We start from the raw sequence: 20,642 nt of genomic DNA, 5'->3' as shown, positions 1-20,642 counted from the left end.
TCTGATCATCTTGTATCTTGAAATACCAATACTAGTATGTCCCTGGAAAACTAACTAATGTTTTAGTCTTCCCATAAATCAGTAAATATTACTGCAAATTAACCTCAGTTTCTTGACACTTACCCTTCCATATCTGTTAGCATAGGACCCTGTAAGCAAGGAATGGAAAATGATGATTGTCTCATCCAAATCCCAAATGAATACTCTCTGTAAAAAGAGAACCAAATCAATGTGTTCCTCTGTGAACTGATACTTAAAATGGAAAGTTTAGACTTGAATCAGTAAGCGCACAAATAAGAAAATTGTATTGAAATGGTTATATATTAAAACCGTAGTTTCCTTGCCATTTATTTTCAGAACTAACAAGTTTTTTTCCAGAAGAGAGTAAGTAATACAATCTGTTAGACTTTTATTATAACTGCTATGACATAAAATATTCTATTAGAATAAAACTACAGTTATTGTCAAATACACACAGCAAATGATATTGTACAATATATTATTTTAAAGCCAGAAGTGAGCTAAAAACTGAAATATATTAAGGAAAGACGTTCAAAATTAAATCTTCTGCATTTGAATTTTGTCTTTCTGCAAGACTTACAAAAGAATGTTCATGTAAATGTTCTTAAAAATGACCTCTAAAAACACAGTAAAGAAGTAAATTCTTGCTAAGCACTTAAATCCTCTTAACCTGGGCTCATTTTGAATGAGATTTAGGCACCTGAGGGATGTAAATGGTGAATTTAGATGCTGCGTATGTAAGAACTTCTGGCAATGGTAAATAATTCCTTCACTTATACCCGGCTGGAAAATATGTATGGTTTAAATTTGTCCTCTGACCACACACAAAATGATATTTTAATAAATAATAAAGTGTTCAAATATGAGTATTTTAAATCTTGGTGGGATTGTATTTCCCATGATGACTAATGGGCTAAGCTTTTGGAAAGGAAAAGTAATGCAGTGTGGACATTCATAGCTGTGGTGTGCCATTGGAGATGTGTTCAGAACATAAAGTATGGTCCACGCAGTGGAATGTGAGCATAGCATGAGTGAACAAAAACCGCTATGGTGCTATAAGTGTCTCCTGTCCAAACTGAAACCTTTCTCTCACTTAGGAAAATCTTTCTTTTTTGTCAGAAGAAGGAAAAAATCCCATTTTTTTTCAGAGAAAGTAGGTCCTCCTCATGAAAAAGGCTGCTTAGGTGAAAAATTCAATCTTCCAGGAAAAAAAGAGAAAAAAATCTGAGTTAGCTCTAATGGCTTCATTTATATATCAAATTTCTCTCCACAAAATAATGGTAAAAAGAAGCAGAGTCTGTAACAAGTGAAAGACATTTAATAAATATACCTCTAGGTCTGAATCAGGTGGTGGTGAAGGATTATTGTTTCTTCTGCCACGTCCACGTGATTTCCCATCTGAGCTACGACGCAATCTATCTGAATCCGAATCTTTAATGGGTGTTGATGGACTGTGGATTGTACTGTACTCTGCTGTAGTGAAGAAACAACATTTTTTACCTTTCAGTTTAAACTTCAAAATGTTCAGCTTGCTTGTCTTTCAGATACATTAAAAATACGATGGTCATTAAAAAATCTTAATTGAAATAATCGAATTTATAATTGCTAACTGGCAATACTAATAAATAAATTAATTCAATCAAGTACAGAGTATACGTAATCATTGAATAATCTTTCAATCAGCAAAGAAAAAAATGAATCCATAACATCATCATTCCACCAAATCATAGAAAAGACCATATCTCTTCACACTCTTTTAAAACCCCAACTGAACAATTTTAAGGGATATTGATTCAGAATACTTTTTAAGCTACTTTGATTTCATCAAGCCAAGTTTTCAAAACCTTGCTTTAAGATGATCATCATAGTGACTGACAACAAAGAAAAAAGTGCAGTTGTGAATAATAAAATATACAAAGTTGAAAATTAAACCTCTGAAAAATTTTCTAAATTGCTTGGTCACAGACACCATTTTTAGAAGATTTTATTTTAGCTATCTGAATAGAATTCTTTCCAAATAAGGAATGAAGCAGAGTTCTTATTTTCTTAGGATAGATTCAATTAAGAAATTTACACCTCATTTCTATAATTGATGCATATTTCAAAACCATTTTTCAAAAGTCTATTCAATACTCCAAGCTAAGATACAATTGTTTATAAACAACAAAGTACACTATTATGCTTTGGCAAAATGTATTTACAAAAATATTTATTGTTGTTGAACATCTAAATAGGAACAGCGATATCCATATGTAAGAACAATGTTTTTCTGAAAAAGTGCCAGTCAGAAGACATTTATCTATTTTTAACACCTATAGACTCAGTAACAATGAAGTGACTGCACACTTACAAAGCAGGTATCCGTACTAAACCATCCTTCCTAACTCATTTCAGGACATGTGACATGCTCCTCAAAAAAGCAGTAACACATTTTTTGAAGCTCTCTTCAAGACTTGCTTTCCAGAGAAAAGACTTTCGTTTCCATGGCTATTATTATTATTATTATTTTTTTTTTTGCGAAGGTGGTTGGCATTTTCCACACACCACATATTTGTTGATTCCACTTTTCAGTTAACATAAATCACTCTTCAGAGCTCAATAAATGCTGATATTCATAGTGATATCAATTTACCTTTTAAAGCAGTCTAGGCCATGTGAAACAAAGACTCTTCAAAAGAGACTCAACATACACCTAAAAGAATGTTTTTGAGCATGAACAACTAAAACATTCTGTGGTCTCAGTCTACACAGCTAAAGACAGAAGAGATTTAAACAAAAACCTGGAAGCCATTGTAGGCTACTGTTATTTAAACTTAAAAGACCATGTACTTTCTGATAGCATAGATATGTAAATCTTCCATGATAATGTACATTGCAAGATATTCGTTTAGATTAATACTTGGAATGCTGATTGCTGTCTCATCTACTGTACTGAAGTGTAAATAAGAAATCTTAATTCAACAAGGACCTATTTTTGCAATGTTGTAAAATAAGCAGGCCAAAAGTTGTTCAATAGGTATATTGGCCAATCCTTTTCTAAATAAGTGCTCTAAAATTCTGACGTAATGGACAATTCCTACTGACTAACTGAAATGAGAGATGCTCCTGGTTTCTGACAGTATTTTCAGGCATGTAATTTTAGATTTCTGATTTTGAAAGTTGCACAGAGATGAGATGTCTAAAATTTTTAAGTACTGAATTTGGGTTTAGTAGTAATAATACTAAATGAAACAGGGAATGGATAGCATGGAAAAAGTATAAATAAAACTTTATTACAAATTAAAACAAGTAAACCTAACAGAATGAGCATATACAGCAGAACAGGTGAGGTGAGGTCAGGCAAAAAGTCTAAGAGAGAAGCAGCTTTCCACCTTCACACTGAACTTCGTTTCAATATACTGCACTCAAATTTCCCAACACTTGGCTGTAATTCTGCAGATATTTCCATCTTCCCTTTACAGGCACAAGTCATTTGTCGGACCAGGCCAGTTCCCCTCTTGACGCAACCACTCACAACCCTTCCTGGAGACCCCGGCTTGGCGGAGCACACGATGTCATTACCCCACCTTTTTGGGCTAGATGTTCCTGTATCATTCCCAATAGAGATTTGGCTAAATTGTTCTTACAGGCGATCTATTCTGCTGTTTTAATAGCTATGCCATTAGAAAACAGCAGGCAACCTCAGCCTTCGTAGCTGCAAATTAAGTTCAATCGATAAAAGCAGAGGAAAAGTTATTCCCATCACTATATTTGTATGCATCGGAAGACTGTTATCCTGTACTCTTTCTTACTAGGTTAAGTGACCCCAATCTTTCCATAACAATCCTGTTTTTTTAGGCTCTGATTATTCTCTACATTCTCTGCAAATGGACACATTGCAATCTAAAGCAAACTGTTGAGTACACCAAAGCTTTACTTCATGTGTCTTGCAGCCTACTGCTTGGTAGGGGGCATTTGCCTTTTATGCAGCATTTTCAATAAATATTCACATAAGGCCCCCCTAGATCATCTTCTGAAGTGTTGCCTAACTGCTTGTTTCTCAAAGATTAAATCCTAATTCAAGCTATAAAACATGGAATTTAGCCCTTTTAGCTATAGAACTGCTGGGGCTTTCAATCTGCCAAAAGAGTAATGGAAATCTATATAGGCACCTATCACGTTTTCCAAGGAAACAAGATGGCCAAATATTGCATATGAACTGGACACACAACACTGCTATTAGCTGGAGCTTCCGAGCATACTTTGGAGAGAGTTACAGCGATCAGTCTGTTACAGATGGCAGTAACCGATGGGTGAAAATGTGATATAGTATATAAGAAACGTATTCTATGTATATAAAGAGAAACCGTAGCATATATTCTTTGCATTAAATGACTGCTTGACAGTCAAGCCAGTTGTTATCAGGTCCTCATAAGGAAACCTAATCAAAGAATCGAGTATCCAATTGAGCTCTGAGCTTGGACAAGCCCAAGTCTCATCTCTGACAAATTTTGGAGCAAGAAAAACAGCGTGTGAGAGGACTTGGTGTGCCACTAATATTTGGAGTACTGAGAGTGGTCTGCACGGAAAGGTAGAGCCTGGAAGGAGCTGCCAACATTCCCCATCCCACATTTGTGCAGTTCATCATTCCTGCCTAAATGTATATACCTCACACCTGCTGCTGTTCAGATCACATCTCCATTTTTTGAGTTCTCAGTCTGTCTCCAAAGAACTTGCAGCCCCTCTCAGCATGGTGTCCTCTATATATTTAATAGGCAAACACATTCTGTTCCGTCATCTAAATGATTAATGAAAATGTGGTCTGGTATCGGACTCAAGACAGATGCTGAGGAATGTCACTGTAGCTGTCCTTCTACTTGGATGGCTACTCCCTGCACATGGCTTCCTAAAGAGCTCGGCATCATTCTGCTAGACCACTTTATCCCAGTTTGTTTAAAAGATTGTTAAGTGAAAAGGTATCATTGTTAGGGCAATGAAAGCCTTACTGAAGTCATGCTGTATAGCCACAGCATATGTTAGTGGTGTACCCATCGTTCTACACATGCAAGGCCTTGTTATACAAGGAAGTTAAACTTACCTCAGCTGACTTCATAGTATCAGACAGTGTAATATTGGCTAATGAAAAATGCTATGTTTCTAAAGTTTTGAATTTACTTTTATTTTGTTCCTGGGTATCACAAAAAGAGGGAAGTGCAGGAGAACACTCAACTGTCTACCAAACCATGAGTGGACAGGTGAAAAGGTGGACAGGATCAGCTCTTCATCATCTGCTCTGATATGAAAAGTACTACATCATCAAATGAAGCTAGCAGAAGCCAGGTCAAGCAAAAGAAGAGGTTTCTTGCCAAAGAATGCTGCGATCACAATAGATGATTCAAGAGGATCATGGAGACATCCTCAGAAGAGATGTGTTCAGGATTGCTAGGGCCGTGCCTGAGTAGTGTGGTTGGTCTGTAGGACCAAACAAGTGGTGCCAATAACCACAAAGCCATATGCCTTGCATTTCTGGGAGATTCTTTCAGCCTAGGTTTACTCTGGTGGCCTCAGCACCCTCGTTAGTGGCTGGAGGAATTAGGTGCTCTTCAGGAGGACATCATCCAGATGAGGTCCTCCTGCAAGCCAGCATGCTCTGGGACACTCTGCTTAGCCAAGAGTAGGACAACATAAAAATGCTAATGTAGGCACACTCTAAACAGACAAACAACATCATCTTAAGAAATCTCCTGTGAGGAAAATATCTGAAAGCTGTAAAAGTGCTTAGGGCAAATCTTACAAAGCTCAGACTGTCCTCTTTGCTCCCTAGACGCCTGCTTAGGGCCAGACTGTGGCTGCCAGGTTAGGAGCCAGGTGGACCGCCGGTCTGGACCACTACAGTCATTCCTGTGTGCTACCTGTGACTTCACAAAACTGTATTAATACTGCAGCAAAAGTTATTCTTCTGCATCTGTTAATAGATACATATAATTTTAGATCTCTCTACTGTGGTACCTCTCCATGCTGTGCCATAGGCTTTCTAATACCAAATGTTAAAGCTTGCTTCAGCTTACATACTCCTCCTGTATCTTGAAGAAATCTAATAAACTCTGTCTTCTCCAGTTAGTAAGAAAAGCACTTTTAACCTAAATTCTATCAATGTACATCTTCTTTCCCAAACAATACAAAAACTATACTTGTGAAAAATAAAATGTTTTCATTTTATGAACCATAGATATGAACCGTACTATAGCACGATTTCCCCCTATACTGCAAAGCACACTGTTGTTGCAACTTGCCATAAAACATCATAGGCAAATACTTGCACGTTATACATCACTGTGTGCTGTATACAATATTGTGTATGGACAATTTTCCATCATCTCATAAATTGGAATATTTTTATTACTTGTGAATAGACAACAGAAGCATGTAGATATCATTTGCTACATCACATTTTGTAATTCCTTTTTTTGTTAGAGTAATTTCCCCTTCATATTTCTGTAAGAAGAGTACCTATTTTCATTTTAATTTAGGAACTAAGTAATTGTTGTATTTTGCTATTGTACATTTGCTATTGACTTCAATGTGCTGTACAGAAATAATATGAAATGATAAACTCTGGGGAAACCCAGATGTCCCGGAAATCCAAAAATCAAGTTTAGCTCATCTTTCTTGCTAACTCTGGTTAGCATGAGGGTAGAGTGAAGCTCTTGCTGTTGACAAAAGCATCGCAAACTTCATCAGACTTTTTCCTACTACATTAAAACAATATTTAAAGAATAGTAGATGCTTGCTACCAAAGAAATCATATTTCATCTCACGATGTAAATCACACTGATGAGATGGTCCTGGTATACTTTAGTGAAATGTCTCTGCAAATAGGTATGTACAAATGTTTTCCATTTAGATTATGCCCTAATGATTGTGGTTTTCCATAAAATTTTAAAATTCGAATAAATATCTTAAATGCTTAGTTCAGTGTTATTTCAACTTCTGTACACCAAAAAAAGTAGTTCTAATATTCCAGTCTCACGCTATTATTTTCTTACGTTTGCATAAATAAACAGAATCTCATTAGTACCTAAAACACTTCTTCCTAGACTACTCTTAAATATATAACACTATTTCAGAATTAAACAAATGCAGCAGCAGCATGAAGGCATCTGACAAATTTTTTTATTTCTCTATAAAAAGTATTATTACTATATTAGTAGTAGTAAGTAAAAGTAGCAAGTAAATATTACAAGAAATGCAATAATACCTGTTGATAGGATCAGGGAGGATGTCTTTAGGGTCATTAAAAAAAAAAAAAAAGTTAAATCTCTGTCTGAAAAAAACTAATCTGATATTTGTGTATTGACGACTACTAGAGTACTACTGTAACTTTGACAGTAACCTTCAATATTCAGGTAAAAGAAGCTATAAGAAGTTTTGGCAAAAACTATTTATCTCACGAATTGGGTGACTTTTGATTTAAGATAATACATTCAAAATAATGACAAAATAACATATTAACTGTATATAGTATATATAAAAGTATAACAGTTTATATTAGCAATACATAACAACAACTATAGTAACAGACCCTGCAGTAGTCCAGATTTTTTTTCTCTAGCTTTCAATTTTGAAGAAGAAAATGAGGATTAAGCAATCCTATAATGGACAGATAGTACTTCTCTCCACTGTAGGCCTTCCTTTCCAACTCACTATTTGTGAGTTTGGACACTTTGAAATTATTATTACTTTTGATCAGACAGAAAACAATGATGAACATCCTATTTATCTACTTTAAAAAATTATCTACGAAAAATGTTTTGAAAAATGTTTCATGTTCTTAACCTCAACATATCTTACAACAGTGAGTCAGATTATATATTATGAAATGAAATTCAAAAGAATTACAAATTGTACACTCACTGCTTTCAGTGCAAAAAACAGGAAAACATTCAAACATTCAGCATTCAAAAGTAAAACCCAGTGCTGTAATTATGTCCTTCATTATTACATCCAATCTCATTTCTGTTTTTATAAAATTTTTATTGGGTATCCTTTCCATTCAATATACTTTGTATTTACTTATCATTTGTATTTATTTATATTTATGAAAAATGGCAAATCTATGGATAGTAATAATTACTGTAAATACAGCATACAACTGCAAAATAATATATGTTCCCATATAGGTATTGGTCTTTCTGCTCTGTTTCACTTCACTATTTCTGATTTACTATTATGAAATATGATAAGGAGAAAGTGTAAAAGTAACTTTCAATTCTGCAATACTAAATGTGATATAGTGTTTGAGGAAAAGGTAGTTTGGCCTATAAGGCCAAAATGGTGACCCATGGCAGAGAGCAATTTTTGTTGGGTAGAATAGTTCTTGCGGGGTTTTTAATCTGCAGTGTAAAGTATGTGAGTAATATGAAAAGCAACTTCACCAATAATGTTTTAAACATACTTATTATAGAAACCAAGAAAACTGAGATTAAAATTCAAGAGCAATGCAACTCTCTTTAAGAAATTCAATTTAATAAATCATAAATACAACTTCACACAAAAGGATAAATTTGAATTTGTTGATTACATCTTTAAATGAAAAATTGCCCAAATCAAAAAAGTATTACCAGTTATGATGACGGAGATGCCATATTACAAGAGAAAATCATTACAGTTTTAGGAAAAAAATAGTCATTTTCTTCATTTACTCTTAGAAATATTATTATGGAAACTCCTCAGACTATTTTAGAACACAGGTCCAGCATAATGGACTAGGGAAAAATTCTATCTAGTCCAGGATAAATTTCAACAGTGGCCACCAGCAAGCAGCTAGGTAAGAGGACACAAACAGGACGAACACACGTAGTGCTAATTCATCCAGCATCTCCCGTGATTTTTTGTCTCAAGAACTTCCTGAATCAAAGCTGGTATTTGTGTATGTCTAAACTATGAGTTTGTCTGTGCAATGCTTAAATCTGCCTAAACTTTTAGACTCCAGAATATCCTGCAGCAAGGAGCTGCACAGCTCAACCATACGCAGCCTGAAGAAACTCTGCCTTTTGCTTGCTCTGAACCTCCTTTCACTAACTGTCCTCCTGTTTTAGCACTGGCAGGGAGAGTGAGTTATTGCCACGAGCCAGTTTTCTTTACTTTTGTTTTTTAGTTATTATTACATGTCTTATATACTACAGCTCAAACAATGCCTCAAAATCTTCAGGCTTCTGTGGAAATCAGCAACTCCCTGCCCATACTTCGGATGATCTGTTCATGCACGGACTGAAAGCTCATCCCAGAAGGAAATTAATCTTATACTGTTATTCTAAAGCAAAATATTTTTTATTGTAAACCAAAAGTTAGAATTTTACAGGTGAAAAATTTGTTTAAAAATTCTTACTTTTGATAATAAAATTTTCTGTGAAATCCGAAGCAGAGTACAGAGATGTCATACTAAGTTTTATTATTCTATTTAATAATTTTATGATTGCTTCTATTTCTACTAGCCAAATTACAGCTTTCTGTAGAGATTAACATTAAGGAAAATATCATTAAATTGCACAGCTGATTTTTGTAGAAAGGGACTACCAACCTTTGCATAATCAGAAGCCTTTGTCACGCAATCTCCAAGGGTAAAGCTATTCTCAGTGCAGAAATTTCTCTCCAAACCACAATGAAACATGCACGCTTTAACTGAGGTACACGAAATGCCTTTTTTCAGACCCTCCAGGGGAAGAGAAAGAAGAACTACTGAGCATGGAAAAATCTCAGGTTCTTCTGCAGGCGTTTCTGCAAGTATCAGTGGACGTCCTGGAAAACCCGGACATCCCTTGCATGGGAAAAAAAATGCTTATTTAACTAGGGACTGCGGGAAACCATAAATGGATTATTTTATATTTGGACAAGGAATTTAACATAAAGAAATTATCTGAGTCTTCTGAGTCTGCAAAACTCTACTAAAATATCACAAGAGCACATAATTACTTTCTTTCTTTTCACGTGTTCCTTAGCAGACTTCTCTGTTTCACTTCCTGGCCAAATTCATAGGAACCACCGAGGTCTGTGAAGTGCCTCTGGTGCCTCCATAAAGTCTGAAGGCTGTTCTGTGCTTGTCCTGGCATCGTTCAGAACCGCATAGTTTTTCTTTTTTTTTTTTTTTTTTCATACAAAAGATGTCTAGGGATATCAACAACTAGTAAGAACAGCTGCAATTCAGCAGCTGCAGTCCATCCTAATAAAGGGGTATAACAGTCTAAACATGATAGCTCCGCACCACGCTCTGCCATCCTTCATACACAGAGTTCAAATTGCAGAAAAAGAAGGCAATAGTCATTCTAACTTGATCAGTTATACTAAGATATTCTACAGAAATCTGAATAATACATTTAATCATTGTTAAAATTTGGTTAATAAGCTCATTTGTTCTGTGGTTTTGATCTAACTATGAATTTCATACTAATGCGCCTTCCACTTGTCCCCATGCCATCAGAATTGCCTTCCTCCATTCTGTTCTGTGACTCTGCTTTTCTTCGACCAAGTCCTTGCTTTCAGCTCTCTCTTACTTCCTATACTCAATACAGTAGCACCCAAAGGAATACTAACACATGCAACCCAACAAAGCCTCACTTCAGATTACAATTTATTAATTTATAACTAGCTTTATCTGTGTGACAAAGCTAGTTACCAGACCTGAAATTATCCATATACAAAAGTAAGCAATGCCTGTATATGCTTGCAGATGCAAAAACTTTAACTCTTTTAAGATCTGGAAAGAAAGATCGTTTTAGGAAGATCTTTAACATTTCTTCTGCTTCTAAAAGACCCATCACACTTGTAGTCACAAATGGGCTTAAAAATATTATGTATTTATACACACATATATATTAAAAAAAAGCTCTCTTGAGCAAGAAGAAATTTTTGAAAAATTAATTTGTCCAAGGGAAAATACCCTCTGGTTATACAACTCTGGATTTACTGACCATTTTTTGGTTCCCTTATTCCAGGGTTCAAAGTTTGCGAGGCACAGAAAGGTGCTATATTCTTCCCACCTAATTTTAACCTAGGAACATAACACTGGTGGGTGAATCAGCTTAAGCTCCTTTCATACCAGTGGAGAGACTTTGGTATCTCTGGATTAAGAATGTAGTTAAACTGAACTCTAAACATTGCTCTAGAGCTGCTCATCTCTTTCTGCTGAAGAGCCTGAATGGGTATGTTTATAACTTAGGTGCCTCATTTAGGTGCATAAAGACCAATGGGGAAACCTGGGCTTAGCCCTGCACCTTCTGCAACCATTTCCACATCAGTTAAGGGGAAGAGAAGCACAGCTTCACGCCTATGCTGCTCCTGCTAATGGAGAGTGGTCCACAGGAGGCACTCCCAGACGTGCCTCTCTCTGATAGACCAGGTAACCCATAGCCACATTAAGCCACTTGTTCTTGGAAACTACTATAAAGAACTTTTTCCAAATTATTATATGAATAACACATGCATCTCAAGGACAGAGAAGTCAGTCCCAGTAATGTAAGACTAGATGTGCCTGTGAAAAAGGAAGGGGTAAGTGTAAGTGGTGCAGCGGTAAGGCACAAACACATGTATGAACTTTAATATACAAGAGGGAACACAAACTAGAAGAGGGTTTTGGTGCAGGACCTATCAGTGAGAAAGTCTGTCAACTGTTTCAAGTTTTTGGACCAAACAAGAAGTTTAGCAGATCTGAGGGGAAGAAAGAAAGAACTCTGAAAAATGAACTGATAAAAAAGCCCAGTGCAGGTTTGTGTTCTTCCACACAAAAACACATTCTTCTGTTTTTCACAGAGAAAGCTATTTAAGTACGAAGACACTCTTTGACTCAGCAATTAAGTTCGAACTTGGGAAAAATATTCCTCACCTCTCCACACATAATTTTACTTTTAGAAAATATCAAACAGTTTTTAAAAATACATACATACATATATATACATACATATATACACACATATATAAAGATTTTGCAAAAATCAAAACCTATAAGATACAATAATTCAATCTGAGTCATCTTGATAACAGCTAAAATTTAATCAGGTTTGTTTAGAGTAAGAGGAATTTATTGCTTCCAATTGAAAAAGAAAAGCAAACAAAAACACAAGAAAACAATCCCCTGAAACTAAAGGCAAAGTGAAAAGCAGAATAACTACACAGACTCCAATATGCACTCATATATTTAAAAAGCTTCCCTTCTCAAATACACTGATGTACATATACGTGACTATGTGCGCGTGTGCACACACACACACGCACACAGAGTCCGCCTTTCCTTCCCGGTTTACTTTCACCAAATGTATCAAAAGACACAGCACTATGTGCATTTTCTTCAGGCACACACTCATGCAGAAAAAACAGACTGCTACAAAATTATATTAAAAGCTCATGTTGCACATGCACAACAAGTCCTGTAAAGTACTCAAAAAAAAAAAAAAAAAGGAAAAAATAAAAACAACCCCCATCAACAAAGCCCCAAACAAAACCTTCTCATAACCTTAACAAATCGGAACTGCTCTTTACCACATTACCAAGAAACACTTCTGCCCCTAGTACTTTAACAGATTTCAAGTTTCTGCCATCTATCTGCTGACGTGCTTGTACTGTTAATTTTTTTTTTTTTTTTTTTTTAGTAATATGAAAACTATTTTTCACCCTTCGTTTCCAAAAAACAGCTGAAGCAGTTTGGCCTAAATGTTCAAAAAATATCTCAACTAGTAAAGGACTGCCAAATTCCAGCAAGAAAGGTAAAAGACTGGGAAAAAAATACAAGCCACTGAAAATCTTTTCTTAAAATGGAAACACTTGTGCAATCTCAGCTACCCATTACAAGCACTATTCTGTCCTTTGAAAGTCAAAAATACAAAAGTTCTCTTTCAAGTGGACAGTCGGGCTATAGTTGAGTCCAGCCTTACTTGGGAAAAGCCAGAGGAATTGATCTTAATAAAGACAGGGCTGAAAAGTTTTGGCTCGTTTTAAAGATTTTCCCATATCCTGCAAATTTTAACAAAAAGGTTTGCACATCAATACAAACAACCTGTATTTTGCACAAGCCTTAAACTTTTACTGATCTCCATTTTTCTTTAGTCTATGTTCTGTTAGACTCTGCGCAAAGACGTGCCACAGACTCAGGATTAAGCAATAATAATAAAAAAATCAGCGACTAAACAAAAAAAAATCCAATCGAAGCCCCTTTCAACTTGCAAAAATGTGCCTCGTAGGAACCGTAAAATCCACGTAATTACCTGCTGCAGGATCTGTAACTGCCTGACTGGTGACGCCAGATGGTGGTTCTTGAAGCTGGTATGTTGCATTTGTGGAGGGTGTCGTTGGGCTGGTGTTGCTGTTTGTCATGTAATGTGAAGGATACGGCGAACTATTATAATACTGTGCATATTGGCCCTGGCCAAAGCTGGGATAAGAGGGATATTCCTGCAAGACAAAAAAAGCAATTGAACAGTCTATCAAAGTTTTGCTACTTTTTAGTATAAATTCCAAAATATAACTGCAAACATATGTCAGACTTTCAGCACGTATGCTTTCTGGACTGTTTGTTATGGGACTAACGCTGTGAAGCAGTAAAACTAAATCTAAATTACACATAACTTATCATATCTTCTCATACAAATAGCTTATCAGACACATTGCTTACGATGAATAAGAATGATGAATAAGAATTAACTTTTTTATTGAAAGATGACAAACTGAAGAAAAAACATTTATAAGCATTCATTGAGCTTGAAATTATGCTAATTTCTTACAAAGAGCTATTTATCAAGTACATTTTTTCCAATAAAGGAGAAGTCTAAGTTTACTAAAGTCTCCTCAACTCCTATTTAAAAATTTACCTGCTGTGAACTATTAAATCCAGTAGAATTTGTGAGTGAATTATTTCCTGCATATATTCCTGATGATGTTGTAAAACTGCTGCCTGAAATGAAATGAAAAATTACATGTATTACAAAAACACAGTAGTGGAAAATAACTTCCATCGTGTGATTATATCATAAGGGTATGGTATAATTGCAATATTTCCGTCATGTTGATTGATTTTTATAACAGGTCAATATAAAGTGGTAATTCATTGTTCCTATACCCTGTGTTTCATCATTTGAATAAAAAGGAAAACTGCTTTCATGGAAACTGGTATTTTAGACGGGGGTGAGAGCCACCTCAGATCTGACCACACGTTTTGCCTGTCAGGTTCCCGGTATTCTGCCCTCCTCATCTTCCTGCCCCTCTGAACCACCTCCAACACGGTGGAAGTAATGAGGGTTTTTGCACGTGCTTTTTTTTGTTTAGCCGTAGCTGCGAGCCTCGTCCTGAGAGGTGCCGTGTCCCCTTGCAGAAGCCCACGGGCTCACTCTCCTACCGCCATTCGGAGCTGGGACCTCTCCTGTCACTGAACCAGAGTGCTTTAAAGGAAGGGGAAGAGCCGTAATTCCCTGCTCTAAAAAACTCCACCCGGCTGTGAAGCCATTAGGATTCACTAATCGATCATAGACAGCCTTGGGCCACAAACCTCCTTCTTCTCTGGCAGAGTCTACCAGGCACGACACAAAGGAAAAAAAGTACCTCTCTTAAAAGCGAGACCAAAAATTGAATTACTGTCTTCACTTCCCTCCTTCCCCCACAGCCCCCCCGCCTCACAGGCCGACAAAAATAGACAGATGGGTCTCTCGTTTAATATCTAACCTGAGACGCCGTTCCGCAAAAGGGCAGCAACCCCCTTTCAGCTGTTTTGCCCTTGCTGGTTATAAACCCAGGAGCGACACAGCTACCAGCTGAGACATATGGATGCACAGGGTGAAACCACATAAAGCCACGAGAAAGTCTGCAGCGAGGCAACCTGCTGAACTCCTGCAGCAGGAGACTCGCACTAGAGTGCACCGCTTGCTTACAGCCTCCCTCTCCGCGCAGACCTACCTTAGGACAACGATACTCTGAGATCTTGGGGGGGGGGGAAGGCTTGGAGGCGAGCAAAGGAGGTGAAGAGACTGACAGGGATGAAAAGCAATAGGGAGCCAGGTGTACAGAGTCACTGATCCTTGAATATGCCCAGTACAACTCCATTAACAACCAAACGCTACAAAATGGTTATACAAAATGGTTATACATTTAGAAAAGCAATGGCTCCTGCAAATCCAAACTGCAAGGAATGCAGGGCTGCATGCTTAGTACAACCCCTAAAGGGCATTTGTGAGCCATTTATTTTTTTAAATTTAAAAAGAAAAAGGCATCCCAGCTATTAAGAAGTCAGAAGGAAAAAATATTTAAATGCTTTGACTGCAAAAGTTACTAAAAACATACACAACTTAAGCCTCACAGTAGGAGATGTGAAGCATGTCTGACAGCAGTGGGAGTAAAAAAAATGAGCCTTAAACTTAATGTGTGATAATGACTGTAAACATTTCTCTTCTATTTGCTATTAGTGCTAAAGTTCTGTGGTTGTTGATAGATGCTACTAATCCTGTGGACTGAAATCAGATTACTTCAGCAGAAGAGTTGACATCCAAGTTTAGCAGATAGTACAGATAAATAGTACTAATGAGAAAAACATGTTGTTTTAAATTTAATTTAAAATTGGAAAACAGATGTTATTTTTTATTATAACAAACCCTAGAGCCAGAATACAGCTGAAAAATATTTTAAATTGCAAAACTTTGAAATGCTATTTTATTTCTAAGAGTGCTTTGGCTGGAAAAAAATGTAAGTTACTATGTCTCTTTTCATTTCTGTAGTTATTTCTGAGTGATGCAGTAATACATTCAAACATGATGTTTATAGGTGTGTGGTATGAACTGTTCTAAAAAGATAGAAAAGACCTCTCATAGTTGCAAGGGAAGGGGGGAAAAAAAAGAACTTTTTTTGGATGAATACATCATCTTTCCACTGAAAGTTTGGCAAATAATTTGCAAGAGCAAATGAGAAAAGTAATTACATGCCAGTCAGCATCTCTCCCTCGCAGACAAAGACACACACATACTAACACACAGATCTCTCTCTTTCATCTCATGGTCAGCACTGGCTCCTACGGAGGAGGGGTAGGGGTCTCCTAGACCGTAACAAACATGAAGCAGGTTTCTCAGAAACTGCTCTGTGGGCCACCCAGAATTACTGGCCTAAAGTTGTTTTAAAAATACTTCAGTTTTGCTTTTTCTTTTTCTTCTTTAATAATCAGGCTGCAGGATGGCATAGAGCTGCTGTTCCCGCGTTAGCTGAACTCGCACGAAAATCAGAACCCTTACGAAACGCGCAGGTTTTACTGCAACAAGTTGGCCAACTAAGCAGCTTTTACATGTGATAAAAGCTGTAAATTGCAGGTCAAAGGTCTATTTTGCAAAGAGCAAGGACCCACATTAAAGCTGGGAACCTCCGGCAGCCTAGGAGGAATGCTGGAACCTGCTGGGACTAGCAGGCGGCTCCGGCGCGCGGGACGCTCCGCCGGGGCTCCCGCGCTCTGCAGGATGTGCTCCTCCCCTGAGTGTTTTCCACTGAAGTCCATTTGCCTTCCTAGCTCTGTCGCTTTGCCATGGGCTATGTCTATCATCAGGGTACAATATATGTGGCAGAGGTTTAGCGCGGCTCTCTCGGGAGAGCCTACAGAGGCCAGATGGGCTATTTAAACTCAAGGTTTCTTCCGTTCGCTGACAGTGTTTAAAAATCCTTGGCAAACTCCCCTTTGTTGTCCTAGTAACTGCTTAGCCATCCAGCACAATATTTTTATACTGTATAATAATAACCAAATACCTTAACATTTACTTTTCATGGATGAATTCCCAAACCGATTGGTTAGTATATTCGGAAACTTCATAACTAAACCAATACTGGTGCTCATCACAGGTTTCATGCCCGTCCAGTGGTATGACACGGGGGTGCATGGCAATAACTACACTTTCATCACAACAGCAGGGATACTCGAGCAGACAGCTGCAAATAGAGCTCTTGCCTTGGCTTTCCCCCTGCCCCCTCTGCATACGCTCCGCTCATCCTTACGGAGCATTCCTCATAACTGTGCCAATATAGGAACAACGGCCCATTCCCACAGCCATTACTCATGTAAGTGGTCTTTCAACATCTATGAAGCAACTTGTATGAAAAACAGCTTAAGGAACATACTCATTAAAGTGTGCGTCAGGGGAAAGAGAACGGTGTAGTTCCTCTCCCTACCCTCTCCCCGCTGTTGCAGGGATGAAACCTTCGTAACAACAAAAAACCAATTACCAGAATAATCTTAGTTATGGAGTCACACACAGCGACTCTCCTGGCGATTTTCAAGATTTGGCCATCTCTCCCTCAGCTTTTGTTCAGCAACTAATCGCCCTGTAATTTTAGCTGGGCCAGGAAAAGCACCGGGCTTAATTGGCTGCACACGCAGGGCAGCACAGTGCCTTTACTTTCCAGGGAGACGTTCGCCCCAGGGCGAAGAACCGGCGCAACCCCATGGCTTTGGAGCACGAGGTAACCCCAAGCTCATAGAAGCTCAGACTATGAACAGTTTCTCCTTCCAAGATTAAAACTGTGAAGGGGAACAAATGTTCCTGTTTAACATCTGCTCAATCAAAAGGAGGAATCAGGTCAATTTAAAGTTTTTTGAAATATAAAAGTTAAAGAAAGCATTAAAAAAGGCATGTATTCTAGTGCATAGTATAGGTATATATGGAGAACATTTAACAGCAAGAAAGACTCAGTTAACAGGTTTTCTCCTTCACCTTCTTCTAGCTCTACACCAATATTTCATTCGAAATGCCTTCCTTATTTCCATTCATATGTTCTGCAAGGTAGCAGACCATTTTTTTCTCCATCCATACGCCACGCCATTCAGAGGACACTGCACTCATGAGCACGACAGAAGGGGTACACACATCGCGGTGACTCCCAGACTCCCCCATCGCTGACCTGCGGTTCCCCTGCCCAAACTCAGTTCCTCTATCTGTCACTTCTGCGGATGCCAACTCCTAGCCTTAGCTCGGGGCACAAGCTGAACTCAGACACAAACCACCTCCTCCCTCAGCGTCAGTCGACAGTACTATCGTGAAATCAATTATGTGGTGTTGCCGTTGTCCCTCCTCTTTGAAGGCTTCACAACTGCATAGTCTTTACTATGTTTCTTTGGCACAATATTTTTAGGCTCTGGTCTTTCAATGTGGATAGCTGAAATGCTTTCCAGGATCTTACTGGTCCATGTCTTGACAACTGCCACCTTTACTGGACCTTGACAATTCCCATCTGATTCTCACTTTGCATATTGCATAAAACAAGGCAATATTCTTTATGACAGGTCTCTATGTAGTCCACTGAGTCTGAGCTTTGCTCTACTAATGCCAGAGTTCACTGCTTACTCTTAAAATTTTCCAACAAGCACTCTCTCACGTCATCCCATGCTGCTCCCTCTTTCCTCCCACCACTGAATGAGTTTCCCATAGATATCTGCAAAACCACTTCACTGTCCTCCCTAAAATCCCTTTTTAGTGACATCTTTCTGCTCTGAATTTTACAAAAAAAAGAAGAACAAAAAACATCTTTACAATTGTTAGATAACCAATACGGAGTGACTACTGTTTCTTATATCTAAGCAGCATCAGTTTTATTGTTACTTTAGGCTCTCCCAGCCTGTGTGTTTTGCTTTAGACTCCAACTTATGTTGGGACTATATTCTCATATGGCTACATAAGTTAGAACAACAGGATCCCAAGACCTGACTATGGCATGAAGGCACTACGACAATAGAAACTATAAACAATATAGACATGATTTTTCAATAGCTGTATTTCCCAGTGACCATGAATTATCACTTCCTTAAAAGCTGGAATGTCTATCCAGGAGCTCCTCATAATCACAGGTAAGCATTTTTGGCTCTGTCCTACACAGAATCTTTTAAATATATACATATATGTATGTATGTATATATATGTATGTATGTATGTATACAGTGGCTATCAGCAAAAAGCAAAACCTGGTTTTGCTCTGGTGATCTGGTTACAGTTATATCTACTCAGATGAGTAGAAGTTCACTCCTAATCAGTGGGTAGATGAAAGGTAACATACTAATCTTATATCATCCTCCTCTCCCTTGCCAAAGTGCACTACAAGTAAGCAATACTTCAGATCTCAGATGGTCACTTCTGCCATACTGAGCTGCTCAACAAGCACAGTTCAAAAGGGGATTAGAAAAAAAAAAAAAGATAAAAAAAGAAAAGAAAAGGTCTCTCATGTCTGAGCAAAGGGCTGGATCAATATAGCCTTAAAGCTATGGAACAAATGCAAAACCTCATTCACTTGATCTCTGAATGCACTTCTGCCTCAAGACATTTCGTGGAGTGTTAATATGTACAGCTTAAATGAGGCAGATAATAAAAAGAGGAGATAAACTTTTAAAAAATGTGGCTTAATTCTATGTAAAATCTGGAACATGCAGAGCACTTATTTCAGCAGTATTAAAATCTCTATCTGCAATTCAGGGGTGAAGAGTCCTAAAGTGGACATCCAAAATTAGCTAATTGTATGAAAAAAAGATTAAGTATCTGCAAAGTGGTGAAAATCCAGAACCAGGTACATCCCACAGTCTACCAATATGGGGGGGAGGGGGAGATGAAGAGGGGAGGAGGATGAGAAAGACTAGAATGAGGAGAAAAGATTTTTAAAATGTTAAGTAAATCAAACAAAAAAGACTACAAAATATAATTGATCATAACAGCCAGCATGTACAAAGACTTAAAGCTTTTAAATAGACCTAAAGCTTTTAAATAGACTTCAAACAAATAGACTTCAATCATTACTTAGCTACCTCCACAGCTGCAGTAGGTATTTTTATCTTCTTTTCCTTCCCCAAACACACTTAGGTGTCAAATTATATTTGGCACGTCCTAAATTCATAATCCTGACACATTTTCCAGGACTCACTTTGTCACATTCATTATTTTTTAAACTACTGCTATTTGGAGAAACAGATTTTACTTTAATAACACTAAAATACTTCAATATTAAAAAACTAATGAAATCTCGAAGTGAGGGATCTTCCAAACTGCTGAGAGCTGGCCTGTTGCCGCTCTCAGCGAAGGCAATCATTATTTCAGCTCCAGCTGCAACAGTATCAGAGGCAAGCTAGTGCTCAAGCAAGCATGCATTTTTATTCTAGCAATGTGAAGAAATTAGGGAAAAAAAAAACACACAGTGTTAACTTTATCTAATTAATGGTAGTATCTATTTATACAGACCTTGCATCTGGTAGCTATAGGGAGCCTGTCCAGGTTGAGGTGTGCTAAAGCTTGCACCATAGCTTAGAAATCCTGTCTGTCCAGGTGACTGTGACTGTGACAATCCACCTTCTGTCTTGATGCCTGCCCACAATGCACCTAAATCAGTTAGTGACAGCAAATCTATTTGTTCATATTCAAACAGGGTTGGAAAATTAAATCACTTCATTAACAGCACTTTTAACTACCGCATGCATGACAGAAGGAATACTGAGATTATACAATGAATAAATCGGGTAAAGGCAGTTTAAAAGTACACATAAAACTGAATTTCACCAGGGAGAGGTTAAATTCAAAACTGTGTTTCCAATAACTGCAAAAGAAATTTATACATGAACAGGAAGTTGCATTATTCCTTTTTTCGTTTCTTGCCAGAGG

At 37.5% G+C, this 20,642-nt stretch overlaps 1 protein-coding gene across 3 annotated transcripts in view; it reads right to left on the bottom strand.

Moving 5' to 3' along the window:
* Positions 1 to 20,642, bottom strand: part of EYA1 (EYA transcriptional coactivator and phosphatase 1) — an 82,810-nt gene that overhangs the window by 40,659 nt on the left and 21,509 nt on the right. For 2 of the 3 annotated variants that reach the window (XM_062568186.1, XM_062568187.1), the window contains exons 6-10: positions 20,226 to 20,348; positions 13,857 to 13,939; positions 13,254 to 13,440; positions 1,352 to 1,491; positions 124 to 207 (exon numbers count right to left, since the gene is read on the bottom strand). In XM_062568186.1, coding sequence (XP_062424170.1) covers positions 124 to 207; positions 1,352 to 1,491; positions 13,254 to 13,440; positions 13,857 to 13,939; positions 20,226 to 20,348 — 617 coding nt within the window. Of the gene's footprint in view, positions 1 to 123; positions 208 to 1,351; positions 1,492 to 13,253; positions 13,441 to 13,856; positions 13,940 to 20,225; positions 20,364 to 20,642 lie in introns of all 3 variants that reach the window. The other variant, XM_062568185.1, reaches the window with a different exon arrangement.

Source organism: Rhea pennata, chromosome 2 (assembly GCF_028389875.1).
Source record: "Rhea pennata isolate bPtePen1 chromosome 2, bPtePen1.pri, whole genome shotgun sequence".
In the NCBI taxonomy this organism is placed as follows: Eukaryota; Metazoa; Chordata; class Aves; order Rheiformes; family Rheidae; genus Rhea; species Rhea pennata.
Note: the sequence above shows the minus strand (reverse complement) of the source record. Positions and strands in the feature narration are given on the sequence as shown.